At 33.4% G+C, this 23,847-nt stretch overlaps 1 protein-coding gene across 1 annotated transcript; it reads right to left on the reverse strand.

Moving 5' to 3' along the window:
* Positions 1–9,653: 9,653 nt before the first annotated feature.
* LOC124919644 lies at positions 9,654–22,331 on the reverse strand. The gene is made up of 5 exons (XM_047459938.1): positions 21,718–22,331; positions 19,368–19,417; positions 17,328–17,415; positions 14,707–14,823; positions 9,654–9,806 (listed from the first exon to the last, which is right to left on the reverse strand). The coding sequence occupies exons 1-5, from the start codon at positions 22,219–22,221 to the stop codon at positions 9,756–9,758; spliced, it is 810 nt and encodes a 269-aa protein (XP_047315894.1). The 5' UTR covers positions 22,222–22,331; the 3' UTR covers positions 9,654–9,755.
* Positions 22,332–23,847: the final 1,516 nt, after the last annotated feature.

A 23,847-nucleotide genomic window follows, 5' to 3' on the forward strand; every position in this document is an offset into this window, starting at 1 on the left:
CGTCTTTCTCGAAAAATCATCAATTAAAGAAAGGAAGTATCTTTTACCACTAAATGATTCCGGAGTTATTGGCCCACATAAATCTGTGTGAATCAGTCCGAGTTGCTCCTTTGCTCTGTATTTAGAACTGCTTGGGAAAAAAGTCCTCGCTTGTTTCCCGATCACACATACTTCACAGAACCTCTTTTCGAATATAATGTTAGGCAGTCCAAGCACCATCTCCTTTTTCACCAGCTCGTTCAACCCTCCGAAGTGAAGATGACCGAACCGATAATGCCAGTTCATGGCCTCATCCTCTACATCAAGTTGCATACATTTATCTTGAACTATTTTAAGCTCAAGTTTGTACATACGATTTTTCTTCATTTCTACCTGGGCAATGAGTCTCCCATGTTTATCCTTCAGCTGCATTTCTCGGTCCTTCATTATAGCCGAGTACCCTTTCTCCATCAACTGTCCCATGCTCAGTATGTTGCTTTTGAGATCAGGTACGTAGTAAACATCTCTGATCTCTCCGATTCACCCATTTTTCTGCTGATATCTGATCGTTCCTCGACCTTTGACGGCTACTTTTGAAGCATCGCCGGAAGAAATGGATCCGAACTCCACCTTTGAGAATAAGCTCTCGTCGCCGCACATGTGGTTACTTGCCCCAGTATCCAAGTACCAAAATGAGTTATCAGAACAGCTTGGTTTGATCTCAGTTTCTGGAATTTTTGTCACCAGCAACAACCCTTCATCTTCTTTCTCAGCAAAGAAGTTTGTTGGTTCCTCCTTTTTCTTCTCGGATCTACAATATTTGGAAATATGACCCAGCTTTCCGCAATTATAGAATTTTATCGAGTAACAATCCTTGGCAACATGCCCATTCTTTCCACAATTATAACACTCAATATTACTATTTGTGTTTATCCGGCCACCCCGAGCTTGACCTTTGTCATGCCAGTTCTGTTGGCCGACTTGCTCACTTCCTCGTCCTCCTCTTCCTCTACCACCTAGGCTTCTGCCTCTTCCTCTGCCTCTAGTACTCTGAGCATAAAGTACCTTCTCCTCTTTTATTGTCGCCTTCGCCTGGAGAGCCTGTTCAAGAGACTCCCCCTTCTTGTTTTTCCTTCTCTACTCATGCGCTTCCAAAGACCCAGTAAGCTCTTCAATGGTGAGCGTTGATAGATCCTTAGATTCCTCTATTGCGCACACAATATTTTCGAAACTATTTGTCAATGACCTCAGAATCTTTTCAACAACTTGGTTTGATGAAAGACTCTCACCATTCCGATTTAGTTTGTTCACCACGGTCTCCATTCGAGTAATGAACTCGGATACGCTTTCAGACTCTTTCATCCTCATGTTTTCCAGATCGCCCCTTAGGGTTTGAAGCCGGACTTACTTCAGCCGTTCGTCTCCTTTGTTTTCTATTTCGAGTGTATCCCATGCCACTTTGGAAGATTATGCGTCAGCTATCTTCTCAAAACCAGATTCGTCGACAGATCGGTATAGTAGATATAGAGCCGCCTATCTTTAGCTCGAACGACCTTCAACGCGTTCAACTGGGCATTTGAATACCCATCTGTGTTCTCCGGTTCCTCATACCCAGTCTCGACCCCATCCCAGTTATCTTGGGAACCGAAAAGGGCCTTCATCTGCACCTTCCAGTTGTCGTAGTTGACGCCTTTTGTCAACTTGGGTAGCGGGATGCCATTGGTTAGACCTGCCATTCCTCTCAAGTGTTTACACTCAACACACACACCTCACAAGGCTCTCGATCGCTCTTGTTTTTCTCTCTCAACAGGTTTTCTCACGCTCACCTCACACACAATAGCTCTGATACCAAATTGTTGATAACAAGATGCCAAAATATATCTTTCTTATTATTCATCTCAAATGGATTTTTACAACTTTTTTATAAGAAATCATAGACTCTTCATATGCTTGACTCTTCAAATAACAAAATAAATTATTCTGCATATTAAATAGCTTCCACTCAAAACTCTTGGTTATCTCACCCACCCTTTATTATTACTCTAGGAATATTAAACAAAAAAAATCAAATACCTTATTAATTTAAGTTTATTCAACAATCTTGTCAATGATGAAGTTGATGATGCTCTGATTCGGTTCCGTTTCAAGGAAAATTCATTTGATTCTCGCGACTTCACGTTTTGCGAAGGCACATCGCGTTACGCGAAGTGACACGGCCGGCACGCAAAGCGGCACAGTCGTCACGCGAAGCGGCACAGAGTTGTACTTATATTTGTGTAAAACATCAAATTCGATTCCTACTGGTGTGGGTATACTTATTTCTTAGTATATCGCATATGTATTTTCCTTTCTTGTACTATTATTTTCTCTAAGGTGTGAGTAATGAATGCAAGTTTGATTAAATATGATATTTGTGTTTGTAAGCTAAAACCTTAGTTGATTAGAAATTTGAGTGAAAAGTTGAGTTTAAAACATTTGATTTTTTTTATTAAATGGTCATGCAATTGAGAAAAATAAGAAGATTTTATTTATGAACCAGATCTTGGATACCATTTATAGAGAAGATATTGATTTTACATAGACTTGTTTGTTATTGACCATTTTGAATAAAAGATCTCTTTATCTTTAATCTTAGGTCAATCAAGAAACCACTTTTATTGACCATTTTGAATGGAAGATCTCTTTATCTTTACCCCTTTATCTGGTAAGAAAAATTGAATGAACTTTATAAAAAAATGTATACACCAAGGAAGCCCAAGGTTGAGATTCAGACAAAAATTCAGAGCAGTATTATTAAGAATTTTCTCATACATATATTTGCAAGAGTGATGAACAAAAATTCAGAGCAGTATTATTAAGAATTTAATGTTTTACACAAATCTAAGTACAACTCTGTGCCGCTTCGCATAACGCGATGTGCCTTCGCATGATGACTGTGCCATTTCGCGTGTCGACCGTGCCGTTTCGCGAAACGTGAAGCCCTTTGCGAAACGTGAAGTCGTGAGAATCAAATGAATCTTCCCCTAGAAGGGAATCGAATCAGAGCATCATCAACTTCATCATTGACAAGATGAACAACCACGATGAACAACCAAGATGAACATAAAAAAATCTCATAGTTTAGGGTTTGAAGATGAAAATAAGAACATAAATCGATCCAATCACCTGATATTAGAACGGTTTTCGTCGTCGATCTGTATAATATGTTCGTTTAGGGTTTCGCCGCCGCCTTCGCGAGAAGAGAGTGAAGAGAGAGAAAGAAAATATCAAAATGAAAAAAATTTGAGAATTTATATAAAAAAAAATCCCTTCCCCTTCGAGTTACACGAAAAGGATAATTTCGTCCAAAAAAATAAAAGTGACCACTAGAGCAATTTAAATTATCGGGTGACCACGAGGTCAAATACCTTAATCCATGATGATCGAAGAAGTCCAGGAGACTTTACTCCAAAACTGAGACATCACATTTGAATTGTTTAAAAAATAACCAATTCAAATTAAAATTCATCATTTTTGACTGATTCTTATTAAATCTAAATTAAATTTATTTAATTAGTAATTAAAGCCAATTTTCTAATTAATACGAATAGGATGTGAATTGAATAATATTAACTCAAAATGTATTTATAAATGTCAATTGAAATTATTCAATAACAATTTTTATAATTAATTAATTAATTAATTTTATTTATATTTAATTAAAAAAATGAAAAAATGAATTAAGTATATTATATATATATATATATATATATATATATATATATATATATATATATATAAAAGTTAATAAAATTATAATTTAATTAAAAAAAATTCATTAAAAAATTTAATGTTAAATTTGGTTAAAAGAGAGAAACTGTAAAAAAGAAGAAAAAATATAATTTTAAATCAAATTATTTAAAATTAATTGGATTATTCAAATCTAATTCAAATTAAATTCAAATCGAATTTATTTTAAATCGAAATAGTTAATCCAAGTTATTCGAATTCGGTTCTTATTAATTAGTCTGTCAAATGATCACTTCTTAGACGAAAAAAATGTAATTATTTAATTTATTTTATTACTTAATGTTTAATTATTAAAAAAATATTAATTTTTTTAATGTTATAATTAATTTTATTTATTTATAATTTGAATCTATAAACAGTAAAAATAAATAAATTTGTTAACTAAAATATGAAAAAAAAAAAAAGTAAAAAATTATATTATATTGAAGTAAAAGTTAATTTTTAAAAAAATTGAAAAACAATTATATTTAGATGATAATTTAGATAATCATAATTTAATCCGAATTCAATCCGAAATATTCAATCCAAATTAGTATTTCGGATTCGTCGAATTAATCCAACCCAATGTTCACCACTAAACAAATCATTCATGATCTTTAAGGAGTACAACTTTGATAACAAATCGACTTTTTCAACAACCACAAAAAAAAATGCTGAAATCAATTGAAAACTCAATCAACAGAACAAAATTAGATTTGAATTATTTTTATGAGAAATGATTAGGTGAGAGAATTTGGTGAGAGAATAACTTGGCATAATCTTATTCGTTGAAAAAATCAAATAATTTCTCTTTTTTCTCTCTTTCCTCCCATTTTTACATTTTCCAACCAATGAAGCAATGGAGGTGATGCTAAGTCATTCCCTCACCAAATTCCCTCATCAAATTCCCTCTTTTTATCACTCCTCTTATTTTTATAATTAACTATTTACTACTATATTTATGTATATAAATCTCTATAATAATTAGTATGTTTTGAATTAATCAAATAATAACAATTTTCTCTATTTATACACATCAATTCTATCCATGGGAGCTATAGTCATCAACAGATGGCTTTTTGTTATTTATTTCTTTGTTATGTTTATTCTAGTTTAATATTAAAAGTTATTCAAACTAACAATAGAAGGAAAGAAAAAATATAAAAAAATCATGACAGCAGATTGTAAGGATATAATAATATATCATTAATCTTAGCATTTCTCCTTAGGAGTAGATATTGAAGAGATTTATTAAAGTTGCACTACAAAAAGACACTTTCTTGCACCATTCTTACCGACCGTATTAGATAACTTCCATGAAGAAATGTTTGTGAAGAGTTAAAGAGTCAATGGTCAACATTAACTTTAAAACTGAAGCAAAATCGCGCAGGAGATTTGCAATAAAGGGAACAAATTTTTGTCTCTAGGTCTCATTTCGGTATTCATAATGCTAGCAATGAAGACACATGCTTTTTTTCTTTCCTTGTTTTATCACTGCTATACATTCAAGCAAAAGTTATTCACCCTAATAAGAAAACAAAATCTACGTTTTTGTTTGCTAAAATAAATGGACTGCATTTGTAATTGTTATTAGTAGTGTATGGAACTTTTCTAGAAGAACAACACATGATACTCTATCTACTACTAATAATTCTACTCAGGAACTTCCTGACATTAACAGCAGTAAAAATTATACTAATGACCAAAACGAGAGCTAAGATGGGACATTATTAACTCTCAATATTGAGTCTTACTCTTCTTCTTCTTCTGGCTAGTGGTTGACAGAGGGTGGCTTCTTTCTTAACAGAATCAGTTCTTCGGCTTGAGAGCGGTTAGTTCCCATTAGTAACCATTAACCAACCATGCTCCTTCTAAAAAATCATGGAGTCAGGATAAAAAAAATGACAGAATACTAGAAGAAGCAAAATCCAAGTCAAGATAAATCATGAATATAAGTGTCTTTAGGAAATCATGTGATTGAATTCATAATAAACTATTTGTTTCACATTGATGCCAAGATAAACAAGGTAATAATCATGCATGTTGTTGACACATAAACTTTAAAGTAAGGAAAATAGTCCCTTTGTTATTATATTCCACAAGGTTAATGGGTCATTTGATGTAATTAGTTTATGTTCTTTAGTCATATTAGAGTGTGAGTATATAAAGAATAGAAATAGGGTAATGATATGAATAATGTATAGAAAAGTCCAACTTCATAATTTAAGGAAGGAAGATATTGTGATTGAGATGATTGAAGATATTAACTGCACAAATCAAGACTAAATTGATTGACTGAATAAGTCAAGGATTCACTTATTTTAGTTCCTTGAGTAAATACTAGCACTACAAATGGTAGTAGATAGTTCACTTGTATAAATTGACCGTTTAGAGTCATATATCAAAAATACAATAGTAAAAAAATAGCACAACAGATTAAGTATGTAGCCCGCAAACACACTTAATCATTTAACCAGACGCAGAACTTGCCGCCTGACAGGCTCGAACCTAGAACATTAGGGTGAGTATCACCTCTCGCTAATAGTGAATGTAGTAGAGTCCAGCTCCCAGTTGTCATTCCATTTTTGACGAGCCCCCAAAGGATGATAAATTCGTTATCATAGTTTTTGAACTTCCGCTACGAAAGAAAAGACCTTGACTTCAAAAAGCATAAGATTGACCGCTTCGCCCCTAAGCTAGCTCTCGCTTTCTTCCTCGAAAGCAAATCCTAAATTCCAGGTCGAATGAATGAAGCCAGAAGCTAAGGGCTTTGTTCGAGTGGTTTGCCAATCCATTCTTCTATATACGAAAGCGAGAATCCTCTCGTGCGCACGCATCCAGCAGAGCGAAACAGCGTTCCATTCTTTTCGGCGGCATCCTGTAGCATTGGCGGCGAGTGGAGTGCCACAATCCCATTCATCATTTTTGATCTACATAAGCCAAAGCCCATAGCACTGGCAACATCTCCGGCATAAATGCAAGGAGGATGTATAGCTGATATAGGTACAATGGAATTAGTTGATTGGTCAGCGACTCGATTTAGCCTCATAATGGCGCGCTCTTCTTTCTGTCTTATTCCAAGGCAGGAGAGTAGCCGCCAACTGTCCACTCGCCCTCAACCCTCGACCGAATGCCGAGGCCTCCTTCTGACTTAGGCTTGCATACATTCCCCCACTTAACTAGATGGGGGTTATGCCGGTCCTCAGTAGAACCCCATAAAAAAGTCCTACTGGCTCTTTCAATGACACCAAAGTATTTGGTAAAAAGTTAGGCACTTTAGAAAGATGATTTTGGTAGTTCGGATTCTTCTTATCGCCTGTCTCGGCCATAAAGATAGAGGTCTCAGAGTGCCTCGACCGCCCTTATGTGAGAGAAGGGGGGGTGAAGAACGCCTTGGCGTCACAGGTTTATAGGCCGATCTTCTTACTTCTCTTCGCATCTCGAAAGACAGAAAAGATCTGTTATTAGCTTATTCAAGCAGTCGAAGGTCCTTAAAAGCCTGTCTTTTTGGAAGGCCCCAGTCATGCTTCTGCTTTCCATTCCCATCATATTGATGAAAAATCTCCTCGTGCTCTGCCATAAGAACTTGGAGTCCGTATCATGGTGAAGGTAAGGCTGTGGTTCTTGCTCAAAAAACAGTTAAGAGACTGCCCAACGGCTACCCGATTGTGGATACGCCTACTTCCTGCCAACCATGCAATGGGGTTTTTTGACCTCGATCGACTCGCATGGTTTGACGTAAATCTGCGAAAGCAAGAGGATAAAAGAGGCCGACCAGCATGGCGGGTACTGTTTGGAGTTACTTGCTGGTTATTATGGTCTTGGGCAAAACGCGCAGAAGCTCAAGCTCTACCTCCGCTCGACGGGGGTTCAAATGTTCGGGTTGCCCCGGTTCCGCTGGCCCCGGTGCGGCCTCCGAAGCGCCGATTTCCTTCTAGTCATCTCCCAGCTCTTTCAACCAGAGAAATCTCCTTAGCAAGCTCCTTCATCTGGTGAATAACTAGATAAACTTGACGAATCGCCAACTACCACTTCTGGTTCCGGACCTGGAACAACAAATTATCGCAAACCTGATTTGGCTCTACAAAGAGCATGCATCAAAAGATGCAAACGAAATTTCTCAAATAGCAGAGAAACATATAAAAAAAACCACACATCACATAATGACTCATCTGAGTGAACTATTTCTATCGATTTTGGAGCACGGCTAAGAGAAAGAAATCTCTTCTTGTGCTGGCACCTTGGATGAAATCCTTGTTCTTTCTTTGTTCCAGTTTTCGGCTTAGCTTAGAGAAAAGGTTACTTCTAGTTCCTTTCGGGCGAGTGGAAAGCCAACCAAAGTAAGCCCACGAAGATTCAGACAAAAGCGAGCTTGGATGGAACTGAACAAGATTTGGCAGATAATAAAAAAAGGAGCGAGCCAATAACAGAGAAAAGGATGCTCCTTCCGGGACCCAGAGAGTTGCTTCATGCGGAGAAGGAGCTGTGAGGGACCCTACTCCCATTCTCTATTTTGGACTCATTTTATTTAGTCCTTGACTCCGGATGGATGGCATCTTTTTCTTTCGAGTGCGAGAACTGTGTTCAATACGGAACCTGTTCACCCCACTCTTCCATATTCTCTTACAGAGCAAAAGCCCCCAAGTTACTTTTAAAATCCATTTTTGACTTCCCGTTAGCCCCAGATTCTTTCATTTCCATGTAAAGATCATTTCCTTCACGGGTACGTTCACCTACTCCGCCAAATACGGATACGCCTCCGTGGGCTTTGGCAATATTGAAGTTAGCGTTAGCCCGGCAAACAAAGATGCACCGCATCCCGTGACTCTTCTTCTTTTAGGCGGGCATGGAATATTTATTATGCTCGTCTATAATCTATCCTTTTCTATGAAGAATCTCCAACCCTAGGTGCACCTTTCTCTTTCCCTCTTCATCCCCCCGCTCGACTCTACCTATCTAGTTCCTCACACACCGAGAGAGGCATTCTCATAGTTTGTATGGTGTATGAGGGGATTGCGGATAGAACTGACTGTTGAAGAGTTATTCGCCGGATAGTTGAATTCCCTGCGAAAAATTCCCCCTGTAGTGACTTAACCTTTTTCGATGGCAAGAGCTTGTGACCATCGCAGTGACCGCAGTATGCTTGCTTAATTGACTCTCTCTTCCTTCTTTATCGTTGCATCACAAGTTCGCACGACAAGCCGTTTCGGTAGGTCCATTGGTACTGGAGTGTCGCGAATCTTCCGCAATCATCGAAAAAGAAAGAAAGACTTGATAGCAATTCGCTAATCCAATCACCAGAAAGAACGAAGCTTCGAGCGAACTCCACTTTTGTGCCGAAAAAGACTTCAAATAATCTGTTCTCCCCTTTGTTTTAGCAACTTATCCTGAGGTCTCCTCGCCAAGAGCTCCCCGACGACGACAGAGGAAGCAACCCGCCTGCTGTGGCGGGGCGACTTTTTTCTTTCACAATCAGACCTGGACGATTATCCACTGAAAGCTATCTCGAGCTTACGGTTTGTTACAGAAGGAATGGAATGGGATCTAACCTGTAACCTTGTTTTTGTTCTTTCTTCCGGTTAATCACCAATAGCATTTTGTCGGAATACGGATGAGATCAAAAAGGCCATCATTGGGGCAAACAATGCAATCGCTTCTGTTAGAGCAAAGCCCAAAATGGCATCGAAACAAAGCGGCAAGAAGAGGGGATAAAAACACAATAGTATTATGAGACTTGTCTGTTTTTCATCTCTCACGATTATCACTATACATTGTTCTAATTATCCCATTCTTATAATTGCCAGTTACAAAATATGCCTTCATGACCACTTTCTACTAACATGACATTTTGTGATGACAGAAAGAAATTATACAAAAAGGAACAAGAAATTGTAGATGCAGAATTCTAAAAAATAGGAAAAGTGGAAAAGAGAGAGTAGCATAATCCTGAACAAAAAAGAACCAACCTTTCAGTCATTCTTACATAAGGAAAGTGGTACTAGAAAATCTCATAACAAATTTGCTTGCTCAACTTTGCCTTGGAGCTTTGCAATTCGCATCTGTTGCACCAATACAAAATAGTTCAGCTACTAACAACTCATTATTCAAATCCTTAGTTATCTTAAATTCGTACTTGAAAAAAGGTTGTTCAAAATAAATAGCAGAAAAGGGGAAGGAATCCATAAAGGTATGTTTGAATGAATTATAATTCTAATTCCAATTCCATGAGAATTGACATTGAATTCCAATCCTATGTTTGAGAAAACAATATAATTGTAATTCAATCCCAATTCTTATGTTTAAAAAAAAATTGAAATATATATTATCTATTTTTTTTTTAAATATTGGTTTGACATAACCAATTAGTTCAAATATGAAGAAACTTTTTAAGTTTCGATTCATTAAAAAATATCGGTTCAACATTTTAACTTCATCGATTAAAAAATATATATATGTTCGAAATTTTAACTTTCTAAATTCAATAAATATAGGTTCACCATTTTAACTTTTTAAATTAAAAATATATATCAGTTCAAAATGTTAACCTACTAAATTAAAAAAAAAAAGACATCGGTTCGATATTTTAACATCTTAAATTCAAAAAAATAATTATCGATTGAAAACTTTAATTGTATTTTAAATAATAAAATAATAAGTTATTTTGTTTAAAAAAACATTAAAAAATAAATTTTGTAATTACAATTCTGTTCTAAAATGAGTGGAATTGAGAACAATAAAATCACACCAGATTGAATTCCATTGAAATTTTAATTATTAATATTAAAGGGTCTAACAAACCTAAAAATTGGAATTGACCTCAATGCCAATTTCAGGTTACCAAACACACCCTAAGAGAAGTTACTGAAAAAACTAACACATGACAATCAATCAGCTATTAGTATGATAAAAATCAAGTGCGTGATGACAAAATAACATTTGAGTATTGATAGGCATTTCATTTTGGAGAAGATTAAGAGCAAGAAGATCTCAGTCTTATATATCCCAAAAATTCAAACACAGCCTGAAAAAAACACTTCCAAGAGCAAGATTTGAAGAGTTCAATTGAAAATTCAGGTTAGAAACATAGAAGTGTGGAATATTCTATCAGAAAAGATATATGAAAACAACAATTATATTAAATTATGTTTAAGTGTATTCTAATAACTAGGAAAATTAATGATATTACATACATTAAGTTAAAGTCATAAAAAATACCCGATGACAAGCCTAAACCGAAGAGAGAACTACTACAGTGTATAGCCAAGAGATATATTATTCTAGGATGATATTATAATGTTTACAGTTACATTGTAATAGGAATTTAGAGAGTCTACAATCAATGGAATTAATTCTAATCAAATATTCTCTTTCTTTTTATTCTAATGTATGAATAGGGGTGTTCAACCGGTTAAGTCCAAATTTACCCTTTATTTTATAAACCGATTAACCGACCAGTATTAGTTTTATCGATTCTGGTAGTTAACCGAGAACCGATAATTCAATTTTTAAATTAAATATTAAATGAATTTCATTAATTGGACAAGTTCACGTATCACTAATAGATATTTATGGTAAACTAAAAAAAACTAAGAGGCAAACTCTTTATTTTTTTTTCAAAACCCTTGCCTTTGCCATCTTTCTGTTCCTTTTCACAATCCTTCAAAATCAACATCTTTTCTTGTCTCTATTTCAAACATAATATCTATTTTGTTAGTTTTTTTTCTGTTCCTTGAGAAAATTCACTATGTGAACTACCTTTTATAGATTTGACAAGCAAAGTATATGCAGATATGGTTGAATTTTCTTCTCAGCCGACAAAACAAGTGGAATAGGTAAGTTATAATAAAATAATGGTTACATTAACAAGTGTGTTTATTATAATAATATACAAAATGTTATATTTGTGTTTATATGATTAAGTATTTTCAATATAGATTGACCAAGTTGTAAGTAAAAAGAATGTAACAAAAACATTGAAAGGGATCACATATCACAATCTTCTAAAGAAGTAAAAAACAAACGAAAACAAGCTAGGGGTGGTGTTGGTTCTCGGAAGAAACATTCAATAGTCTAGAAACATTTTCAAACCTTGAAACATATATTGACAAATACGATGAAGTTTAAATGACTAGGTGCTTGCATTGCACTTATGCCTATTATGCGGATCCAAGCAAAAGTGACAACATATTTCTAAATGTCCAAATATTCTGTAAAACAAAAAAGATTTACAGATAATTCAGAGTCAATTAACTTTTAAGGGTAGGCAAATTAATGAGGTGACTGAAAAAGTAAAAACTAGTTAAATGCTTGGAAATTTGATTAAACCATAATGCTCTTTCTTATATGATCATAGTAGATGAGTTGCCTTTTAGATTTGTAGAGTTCTTATATGATTATAGTAGATGAGTTGCCTTTTAAATTTGTAGAGGGTAAAGTTTTCCGTACTTGATAAATGTGGCTCGTCTTGCATTTTCTATTTCATCTCGGACTACAATATTAGTAACAACTATTGTATTTGGAAGAAAATGATAAATTGAAGTCATTAATTAAAAATGAAAATTTTAGGATTTGTTTAACCAACGATACATGGACTTCAAAATAGATACATGGACTTCAAAATAGAAGGAATGTTATGTATGACTGCTCATTTTATTGATAATGACTGAAATATGTACAAGAGAATTTTGAATTTCTATTCAGTATCGAAAAGGCAATGATATTGGTGAATTAATTTATAAATGTTTGTTAGATTGGAGCATTATTAATGATTCACTGTGACGACGATGCAAATTCAAATGATACTTTGAAAAGAAAATAAAAGAAAACTTATTAATTGGCCTAATTGCATATTAGGTGGGCAAATGTCACATGTGAAGTGCTTATACATATTTTGAATTTAATTTTGAAAAATTGATTAAAAACAACTAGTGAATCTGTGAATAATGTGAGGGCAACCATAAAATATATTAAATGTCTTCTACTAGAATTGAGAAATTCAAATACATCTTTACCTTGCAAAATCGAATACAAGAAGCATCTTGCTTTGGATGTATCAACTATGTTGAACTCCACACACTATACTTTCCTCATGTTTAGATTATACTCGAGTTTTTCAATCTTATGCTAAGAAACATGGTGATATGAAATAGTCTTTGAAGGAAGATGGTCATAATGTGCCTTCTCGTGAGGATTGGAATAATGCAAAGAATTGGTGCGATTACTTGGAATGTTTTTATCCTGTCACAAATGAAGTTTCTGGTAGTAAGTATGTCACCTCAAATGATATTGTGTCAAATATTAGTGAAATTGATGGCTTGATAAAAGAGTTGAAGAGTCCAATTTTCAAATGTGTTTAATGGCATGGCATATTCTATGGGTGATAAGTTTGAAAAGTACTGGGGATGAATCGAAGATGAACAAAGTTATTTTTATGACCGTTGTTATGGATCTAAGACGAAAGTTGGGATACCTTTCATGCTCACAAATATGTATGAGAATAATATTGGTGGAAGCTTATATAATAGTGTAAAACGAGTCATAGAAGATATGTATGATGATTACAAGAGAATGTATGGGTCAGGAGATTTTTTTGTAACATTATCATCTGTATCTTCAAATTTTAGTTCACGAGATTTTCCAGTTTGAGATGCAACGAATTCTTATGTTTGTGCAAGAACCCAAAAAAATATCAGACATCGATTGGAAAAGCAGTATCAACAGTCGAAAACCAATGTTATAGCCGAATCAACTTCAGAATTTTAATTGTATTTGGCCGAGACAGACCATCCATATACAAGAGAGTTTGACATTTTATCTTGGTGGAGAAAGAACAAGGCAAGATTTCCAGTACTTTCTGAGATGGCTTGTGATTTACTTGCAATGCTAATTTCTACCACAGCCTCGGAATCAGCATTTAGCACTAGAGGAAGGGTGTTAAGAGTTCTTTAACTCCCAGAATCATGCACGCACTAATTTGTTCTTAAGATTGGTTTCGAGTTGCTGAGTCTCCAATTAAAGTTGAGGAGAGTTTGTTGGAGTTACAAAGTTTTGAAACAGGTACTAAGTTTGACAAAAAAAAATTTTAATTTTGATTTATATTTTCTATGGCTCGTTTTACACTATTATATCAACTGTTTCAAAATCATGCAAGTTATTTCATTTTATTGATATATTTTTTTGTTGTAGTGAACACATTATTAATGCCTCAATCTAACAAGCATCTATAAATCAATTAACCAATATCACTCACTGCCTTTATGACTTGATACTAGACAAAAATTCAAAATTCTCTTGTGCATAATTAAGTCATTATCAATAAAATGGGCAATCAGACACATATAACATTTCTTCTGTTTTGAAGTCCATGATTGGTGGCTAAACAAATCATACCACTTGCATTTTTAATGAATGACTTTAATCTATTCTTTTTTTTAAAACACAGTTTATAACAATCACTAATAATTGTAGTCCGAGATGGAATAGAAAATGTAGAACAAGCCACACTCATCAAGAAAACCCTTACCCTCCACAAATCTAAAATGCAACTATCTACTATGATCATATAATAAAGAACATCCCTAACCATGGTTTGATCATTTCCAAGAATGTAAGCTAGTTTTTACTTTTCCAATCATCTCAATAATTTGCCCACCCCTAAAAGTTAATTGATTTTGAATGACTTGTAAGTCTGTTTTGTTTTGAGAATTATTTGGACATTTAGGAATATGTTGTTTCAATCACCTCATTTACTTCTCTACACTTATAAGCAAACAAAATATTTTTGATCATATAATCAAATGAATCATTATTAAAATAAGTATGGCAGTGCAAGTAGTAGCCACAATTAATGTACTAATTACTTATATGATTGTTTTATGGATTGTGTATTACCGTTGCATTTTCTAAATAATTTATAATAATTTATAAAAAGTTCTCTCTCACATAATGTCAAGATAATACCTTGAACGATTTAGAACGTTGGATGGGAGGATCTAACTCTGCAGCAACAATGTAGGACTGCTCAGCTAATTCAAATTGATTCAAGCCCATGAAAGCATCACCTTGACATAGATAGGCCTGAATAGAGGAAACTCATAATTATTAAAAACTTGGACAAGAAAGAACTTTGTTAATAATTTACTAAGAGGTGTTGTACCTTATAATTGAATTTGTATCATTTTTAAATGGAGAAGGAAATATGCTTTGATATATTATGCTCAGGTTATACATAGAAAGTGTAGGAGCTGATTTTCTTTAATTAGGATAAATTAGTATCCCTAATAATATCACTAATTTATTCTAATTCCCTCAATTAAAGTAAATCAAAATTACTAATATATCTCAACTAATTTATTCTAATATATATATATATTAGAATAAATTAGTTGACTTAATTCTTCTACCCAAATGAGGATGCTCGGAAGTACTTGATTGAACTAAAAAATTAGTGGGTGACAAATACAGGGTCCATATCAAGACTCCCGCAGATGCGTCGTGGAGCGTCTGTAGAGAGGCGTCTGCTATATCGAAGTAGTTGGGGCTGAAGTGTTGTAGAGGTATGACGATAGAGTTTCTGCGGAGGTGATGCCAAAACTAAATGAGTGGCTTTGAGACAATAGTCAAACAGAAAGTTGGTGTAGAGACTCTCGTAGAAAAGTGTCATGGAGTGTTGCAGAGTGGCATCTGCTAGAATAACATAGTTTACTTTGCTAGATTAACATAGTTTGCGCATAAGTGATTTAGAGGTAATACGGTGGAGATTCTGGGGAGGTGATGACAGATCTTTAGTTGATAAGTCGGCCTAAGACTAAATTGTGTCGTTAATTATGACAAAAATTGATGCTAAAAATTGGTTTGATTTGAATTTACCCAAGTGACTAAATAGAGCCCAAAGTTGAATGGAGCCGAAATGGCTCATATGTGTGGAGGCAAGTCTTTTTAGGTTTATCCTAATAATCAAAATAAAATAAACACTAAAATACGAACAAACCATAAGGCTCAAAACAGATTTGCTTTTGAACGGTAGCATGTTTCTGTATCCATCAACTTGTGAATTAGGCATGTTGCCGTATCCATCAACTTGTGAATTAGGAAGTGATAGAGATTGACGATTTTGTTTATTAGGAGAGGTCTGGCGCATTAGTGTCTACTAAAGACATGATCTCAATGGTGATGATGCTCAACTTTTGGAAACTGAGATGGGGACGTCAAGTTAACTTTGAGAAGACGCAGGAGAATGTTTATGGTGATACGTTCGCCAGATCTGGAAGACAAGGAAATTAGACAGTTTTCTAAGAGAGGATTTCCTAAAAAATGATGACAAAACTGCTTTTGATATTTTCTTCTTCTCTAGAAGAACAAAATACTTTTCAACTCAATTATTCTCTTGACAATCTCTTGAAAAATAGAGACAACCATTCAAAAACTTGGAAGGAAAAAGGAAGAGTAAGGACGAGGATGGGTTATGGTTGGTTTATGTGACCATAAACCAACGGAAATAAAATAAGGTTATAGGACTATTTAAGCCCTCCACCAATGGCTACTACGGCCATGGCGGAGGCAGCCAAAAGAATAAAATTTGGCCAACTACTTGCATATATTCTAATTACAGTCAATTAGAAATATAAGCAAAGCCTAGATTGATATTTTGCACTCTTCTTCTAAAGCTAGGTGCAGAATAACAGTTTTATGAGACTTGTGAGAGATCATATCACATGATGACATAGCCTCTTTAGATAGACCCGCGTGAGAAAGGGTCTAACGGAGGTAAGCCTATTAGTCTGAGATAGGGGGGAGGACCGTGAGGTTAACCCATGTATTAATCTAATCCAATCCAAACTCTTAAAATGGTTTGAGTTAAATGAATTGTGTTCAATTCAAATTTAAAAGTATGGGTTAACCTATAGTTTTTAAAAAGTATGATTTTAGCATTTAAAAGAACAATATGTGAATAACTTACTTGCAAGTTGGGCTTGCTTAACATATACAACCCAGATTGAGAGGAGTGTTGAAGTATAATGATCCTGATTAATTAGAGTATGGGGATTATCCTATTATTAATTAGGTAAGATAAGTATTGAGGATAATTATACTTTCATCATTATCTAGGCAATATTTTAAAAGGATAATTATCATTGTCATCATTATCTAGATAATATGTTAAAAGGATAATTATCTTAGAAGTGTTATCTCATAATTTTGGAAAAGTTCTCTATCTTATAATTAGTTATGTATTGTGTATTTAAAGGGCATGATCCATGAATAATACTTACCACAATTAAACCTTCTTATTTTGACATATTTCAATGTGGAAAATGGTAAAAACAAAGTACATAAACCTTCTTAGTAGCCTATGAACAGTTAATGGGCAAGAGAATTCATTAGGCAAAACATAAGTATCCATGGAAGGGTATAGGTAATTTGGCCAAGAAAGATGTTCTTTAAAATATAAACCTATAAATTTCTTGTTCACACAGGAAAATGAAATGTAACAATTTAAAGAAAACATGGTTCACGATTATCCATGATGAGGTACTGAAATTTTGATATACTAAACATGTTGGGAAAAGTAGATGCCATACTTGAGTATCTTTAGGAGCAAGAGCCACTGCTTTGTTAGCATCTTCAAGAGCCTCAACTAGCTTTCCCAATGTTAAGAATGATGCAGACCTTGATGAAGGAAAAGAAGTCAGCTTCCATTTGGATAGGTGGTGCATGGTTTAATTGATCTTTAGATTCATAACAATATCCATAACCAACAGTTGATAAATATACAAAATAAAGGAACTAAAGGTATGTTTTGATAATTTCTTGCTTAACAGTTCAGTCTTGCACAAATGAAGCTGAATATTTTCATTCACTAAGCTACTTTGGGAAGAATGCTAAACAAGTTCACCAAAATCATTTTTTTTAAATGATTTAATTATCTACACGTTTTACATTTTGTATTTGCATGTCTATTTAATTTTAGTTGATTTTGTATCTTGTCTACCCACTCTTTGATTTGAGTTGATTTCATATGAAGTTTTATTGTAAACTTAATGTTAATTTTGACTTATTGATGTTAATGTTGAGAGAGAGTGAAAGAGAAAAAGAATGAAGAAAATAGAATTGTGGCAAGAATTATAATTCTAGAAATTCTCCTAAACAAAGTATGTGACATGTAATTCAATTCTAATTCCAAAGGAACTAAAATTTGATTCCCAATTCTTGGTAAACAAAACATAACCCAAGATAACATATTATTTTAACAAGCTTTTAAGCAATCGATAGCTTACGCCTCGATCCCCAAGCAAACTACACAAAATTTCCACATATTATGTACTAATGCAAACAAATCTTCCTTAATTATAGTCTGCCAGGGCCACCTATTATGAAACCAGGCTTCAGACACAAAAGACTTAGGAGGAGGATAAATAATGAAGCTAAATACATGTTTGATTATCAATAAGAATGGTAATTAGAGAATGTGTCATAAGGAGATTCAGAAGTGATGGACTTGAAACTGGAAATGGTGAAGCAAGGGCAATGAGACTAATGATTCAAATACATATAATTCTCTTATTTGATACATTGAGAATATGTGATGGTGTAACAGAATATTTGTATTGTCTATGACAGTCTCAACAATAAGACCAGTAAGAAAAATATCATGAATGGCCAATGGTGGCAAATGGAAATGATCATGAAAAGGTATCTATTTGAGGAAAAATCAAATAATGATTTAGATCAGGAGAAAAACATGGTTTTCCATGTCTCAGGGACCACAAATGTGAATTTTAAGGACTTTGAATCAAATTTAGAAAGATTCAGATACAAATCAAGTATACCTAAGTATGCGTAAGAGATAACAATTTGTACAGAGTGAGAGGTCTAATCACTGAGAATATTAAAAAGAATCATATTAAGTAAACAAACAAGAAGAAGAAGAAATATATCTTCTGATCAAAGCTCCATAAATGTTTTCATATATAAGAAAATAGTTCCAGCCACTTTGTTATGCAGCTATTCACTTAACACCATTCTATGTGAAGTACACACAAGAAAATCATATAAATATTTTCCAATCTAAAGATTTCATTCTATGTGATGTATACACAATAAAATCATATAAATACTTTCTCAAATCTTAAGATTGCACAGTTTTTGATTTTCTAATAACTCTTATGCAATGAAAGATATTCGGGAAAAACATTTCCTAAAAAAATATATTCTGGAATAACAGATTATTTTTTTTATATAAATTTTAGTGGATTATTAATTTAGTATATTTTGCTTTATATATTCAATAGTTCTTCAAATGAATAGTTTCGAGAATGCTGCAGGAATCAACTGGTCAGGGAAGTGTTTCTAACTTCTCAATTTCTAAGTTAACAAGTTTGTCAAATCTGCTTAATTACATTCTGCACTTAAATTTTTTTCAAATGTTTTATTTGTCATTTCTTAATTAATTTTCAGATGCTAAATAAGAAAAAATATGAACTTTTTGAAGAACAAATGTTAGATGATCTATAATAGAATGGATTGGACTAAGTACTTTTCATCTCCACTAGTCAATTCAAAGTGTTTCGGGTCAAAATGGGAAATGATAATATTAAAAACATTTTGAAGCTTGGGTGAACCTGTCTTTGTACACGATATGCAGACCTCCACATGGTTTAAGGCTTATAGCCTGCACAAAGCAAAAGTAATATCAATGTCCCATCACAAAGGCATGCCATCAGGATAAAATATTGAATTGTGGAGCCAAGGAATGTTTTAAAATTTGGCGTCAACCACTTCTTATGTTGTGACTTTATTGCTGATCTAATATTTACCCTAATCTTTATGAATAATATGACATGAATTAGACAAGCCGAGCCGGTGAGATTGTTGCCAAGATTAACAATTTATCACTTAATCTAGATGATTAAGTGTATGTTTAAATTAAGTTCATTTTATAATTATTATTTAAAATGGAGGAGGCCGCGAAGTTGTCGATGCTTATTTGTTGAACAAAATCATTAGGTGGAATGTTCGAGGACTTAATAACCGACAGAAGATAAACGATGTGTTTTCATTTATTAACTTTTGTAATTGTGATATTATTCCTCTTCAAGAAACACTCATTACTGATTTTGAAGAAGAAATTATAATGGGTCTGGTAAGGAGAACCATCTATAGCTGGAGAGTTCTCAATACGTCAGTCACTGGAGGGATTCTTATTCTAAAAAGGGATTGCACTATTCACAAAGATATTTCTCTCGGCATTGTCGCTTCATAGGAAGTGGCAAATATACGGAATCGCAACCTCTTCTTGCTAGCAATTGAGACTAGGGTGTAGGGAAAATAAGTTGGGCACTATGGCTAGTTAGTTTTTAGAGTTATTTTTATTTCAGTTATTAAAAAAACACTTGCTGCCTGACATATGAGCCTTTGATTGGTCTAATATCATCAACCCAACTTTTAGGCTGAATTATTAACAACAAATTTTGGCATCACCTCCACAGAAGCTCAAGTGTCCTCTATTTGCAACCCTTCAGTGTCAACTATGTCAATCCAGAGACCTTCCACAACATCACTCTACAAGAATTTCGACATCAACCCTATGTTCAACAAATATTCTTAAAGACAATTTTTTTAGTTTAATGAAGATTGTATCAACTCATTTATGCTGGAATTTATCACCTAGGTTGAGGGTGGAGTGAAACTAGTTTGGGGGGGAGTGTGTAAATTGTCAAACTAGTTTGTGTGTAAGGTGGTAGAGTAGTGGTAACTTCATACCTAATAGTGGCAACTACGCATTTAACATTTTTGCATAAATATACTTGCATATTTCATTATCAATAGATAAAAAATAGAGGTCTTTAATCCCTATCAAAATCTCTCTTTAAAAACTTACAAATATGAACAAGATTCTCTTTTCTTGTTTACAAAAAGACCCATTTTGGAGCAATGTAAAAGGAAACAAGAAACAAAAAAATGAAAACATGGATGTAAGGATACATAGCAGGAGGAGCGAGAGCGACACCGTTCAGGCAGTCAGACTCTCACAACCTATCGAGAATTTCAACATTCAATTTATATATTGATGTTCTCACGGACTTGTTTGAATGAAAAGGGAAAGAAGGTGGAACATATTTACATATGTGAGAACATAGCTAAAAAACAACCAGGTGCTAAACCATCGGGATATAGCATGACTGAGGCCATGGTCGTATTACTTCAATTTATGTGAGGTGAAGCATAGGCAAAGGAGGAAAAGAGATGGACAAATAGGTGTCTTATGTTCTTGGGATTGTTCTTGGGCTGCCACAATTTTCAGAGGGCAAATTGAAGAGTATAAGTTTGGGCAGCAATATACTTTTCTAAACAGAACTTGTTTTAGTTCTAATTTATTGTCTTTGATTTATAAAAATTTGGAACCTTTATTGAGAACAATAAAGCTGTAGGAGCAAGTAGTGTAACTTGTCTTAGGGTCAGGTTTTAAGTACCCGTTATGACATTAATAAAATACACGAGTTAGTTAGGGATACAATTGGTATTCTTGATTAATATTGTGTAAATAATGAAATTGAATGGATATTTAGTCTACACCCACTCATCCCCAATTCCCTTGTTTCTAACCCTAATTCTCTCAATTAAGATTTTGAATAGTAGAAGATTGTTTTGCAAATCATGATCAACATTATTTCTATATCACTCTAATTTTTTACAAACACAAATTTCATCCATTTCCCCTTTGGATTTTGCAAATCATGATCAACATTATTTTCTATATCACTCTAATAGTAGTAGATGTTTTCAGTCATGATCGGAAGTGATAACAAAGTACTTTTACAATTGAATACAATTTCATCCATTTCCCCTTTGGATTTTCGACAAACGACTTTTTCTTGTTTAGATTGTGTGTTTTAAAATTTGATGTAGTTAAGCAAAGTGGTCTTAAGTAATCCAATTGCAGAAAATTCTTAAGATAGAAACTTATGAAACCTGGGTGAGTAACAGTTGAGCCTCAGAAGCATTATCTCTTCGCAGTTCATCTTCAGCTCGTTTCCTCAAACCAAGACTGGTAAGGCTGTTGCTAATCCAAGCACTGGCGTTAATATCCTCATTACCACTAATGTTGCACAGAGTAAAGACTGCTTGAGCCGCTCGAGCCGCCGTTCCACAATGGCTGACGAAGATGGCGCCAGGTAGAGCGAGGAGGTTGGGGCCGTTGCCACAGCTGCCCAAGCAACCACAAGTTTTGACAGAAATGTCGGGAGGAGCAATTCCTGAGATAACTTGGAAGGTTTCCAAAGAGCCCTGTCTCCTGCAAGTCCTGTTCACGCATACCCTAATTTCAGTTTTGGCTTCGGCATTTATTCGAACATTTTGGGTGAAAATTGGAGTGGAAAACGCTTTCTTGACCGTCTTGAACTTGGAACTGGCGCTGTGGATGGAGTGAACTAATGGTACTGTGCAGACCTCCATAAAACTTGCATTTCCTTTCATCCCTTCTCTCTCGTCGTCGACGAATTGCTTGCTTGATGAAACTGCAATATCAATTGACTCTATAGCGCTCGCCAGAAAAACCAACGTTAACCATTTAGATTTTTTATTGTTAGGATCATATATTCCATTCATGAATAAAAATGAAAAATTGGGTAGATAAAATCAGATGAATTCACATGAAATTCAATCATTAAAGTGAAATGAAGAAATTAACAAATTGAATGTATTTAATTTTTTTTAAATGTCATTATAACCTTCATAAGATTATTATTATTAATTTATTAACTATTAGAAAAATGATGTAGCGTGTCTTTTCTAACGAGAAAAGAAATAAAAAAGAACAATAAAGAGACAATTAGTGTCGGCCATTGGATAAAAAAAAAAAAAAAAGTTAATTATTCATTTTATTTTTATGAAAATTTATCTTTTTAACTATATAAAACTCATCATCTCTAATCTCAAACCACTTCATCTTCTTATTTTTTTTCATTCTAGAATTCTAAAAGCCCTCTTCTAAGATTTTGAGTGTTCTTCAAGTTTAATTCTAAGAGTTTTCTATACAACTATCGATTTTTCTCTCTGGTATCTAAACTGATAAATTTACGAAATCTCTCCGTAAACACCCAATTATATTTTCCGAAAGTGGCAATATTGACGAATGACGAGAGTTACCCAAACTTTCGGTATTAGGTCTATACCGAGAGATATATGGTCATTACCGAGAGATTATACTCTCGATTTTGACCCCTTTTTCACCAGTGTGTATATGCATTTTATTTTAATAGATAATTTTGAATATTGTCACAAAATTATATGTCTTTTGATTCACAAAGATTTTTTTTTATAGAAACTTAAACGTTATCTAATTAATTAAGAAACGAATAATTGATGACATTAATAATTATTTATATAATTAATTAGTTTTATATTTGATTAAAGATAAATGGTAAATATTTTAATTAATTATAATAATTAATATTCTTAATTATTATGTATTTTATAGAGATATTTTTAATGATATATGAAATTATATATATATTTGTTTAATAATATATGCATATTATTTGTTTTATTATGTTTCTAAACTATTCAATTATATATTTGATATACTACATTGTTTAATTTATCATAAAGACTTAATTAATTTGATATTTTTGAAATCAAATAATTACAAGAAAAATCTTGTTTGATTTGGAAAATAATGTGACAAACGTACCGATAATATGGGATGCAAATGTGCAACCAATATAAATGTTTAAGCGGCTTCTACCAAAGATGCTTAAAACATTATAATTTATTTTGTATAAATCATGTGACATGGTGAATATTTAATTGATTAAATATTTTAATTTCTTTTATAGAAATAAAGTGATGAAATGAATATTTTAATAGATTAAGTATTATAATTTCGTATGTAGAGATTATGTGAAAATGATTTATATAAATAAACATTCTAATCTCTCGTATAGAAATTATATTTTATTCAATTAAATATTTATAATATAGTTATCTTATTATAAGTATAATAAAAAAAATTATAAAATGATTGTGTGACAATTTTCCGATTAGAAAATCATTAATTTAAATCATATAAACCAACTCAGATCTTCTGCTACCGATTGCCGT

The sequence above is a fragment of the Impatiens glandulifera genome, chromosome 1 (genome assembly GCF_907164915.1).
Source record: "Impatiens glandulifera chromosome 1, dImpGla2.1, whole genome shotgun sequence".
Classification (NCBI taxonomy): Eukaryota; Viridiplantae; Streptophyta; class Magnoliopsida; order Ericales; family Balsaminaceae; genus Impatiens; species Impatiens glandulifera.

What these genes read in the sequence shown, in the direction of transcription:
- LOC124919644 (XM_047459938.1), bottom strand. Translation starts at nt 22,221, where the DNA reads ATGAAAGGAAATGCAAGTTTTATGGAGGTCTGCACAGTACCATTAGTT. An exon ending in TTGCTCCTAAAGATACTCAA is followed by an intron (nt 14,824 to 17,327) that starts GTATGGCATCTA and finishes TCCTCTATTCAG; the next exon opens with GCCTATCTATGTCAAGGTGA. An exon ending in AACGTTCTAAATCGTTCAAG is followed by an intron (nt 9,807 to 14,706) that starts GTATTATCTTGA and finishes TTGGTGCAACAG; the next exon opens with ATGCGAATTGCAAAGCTCCA.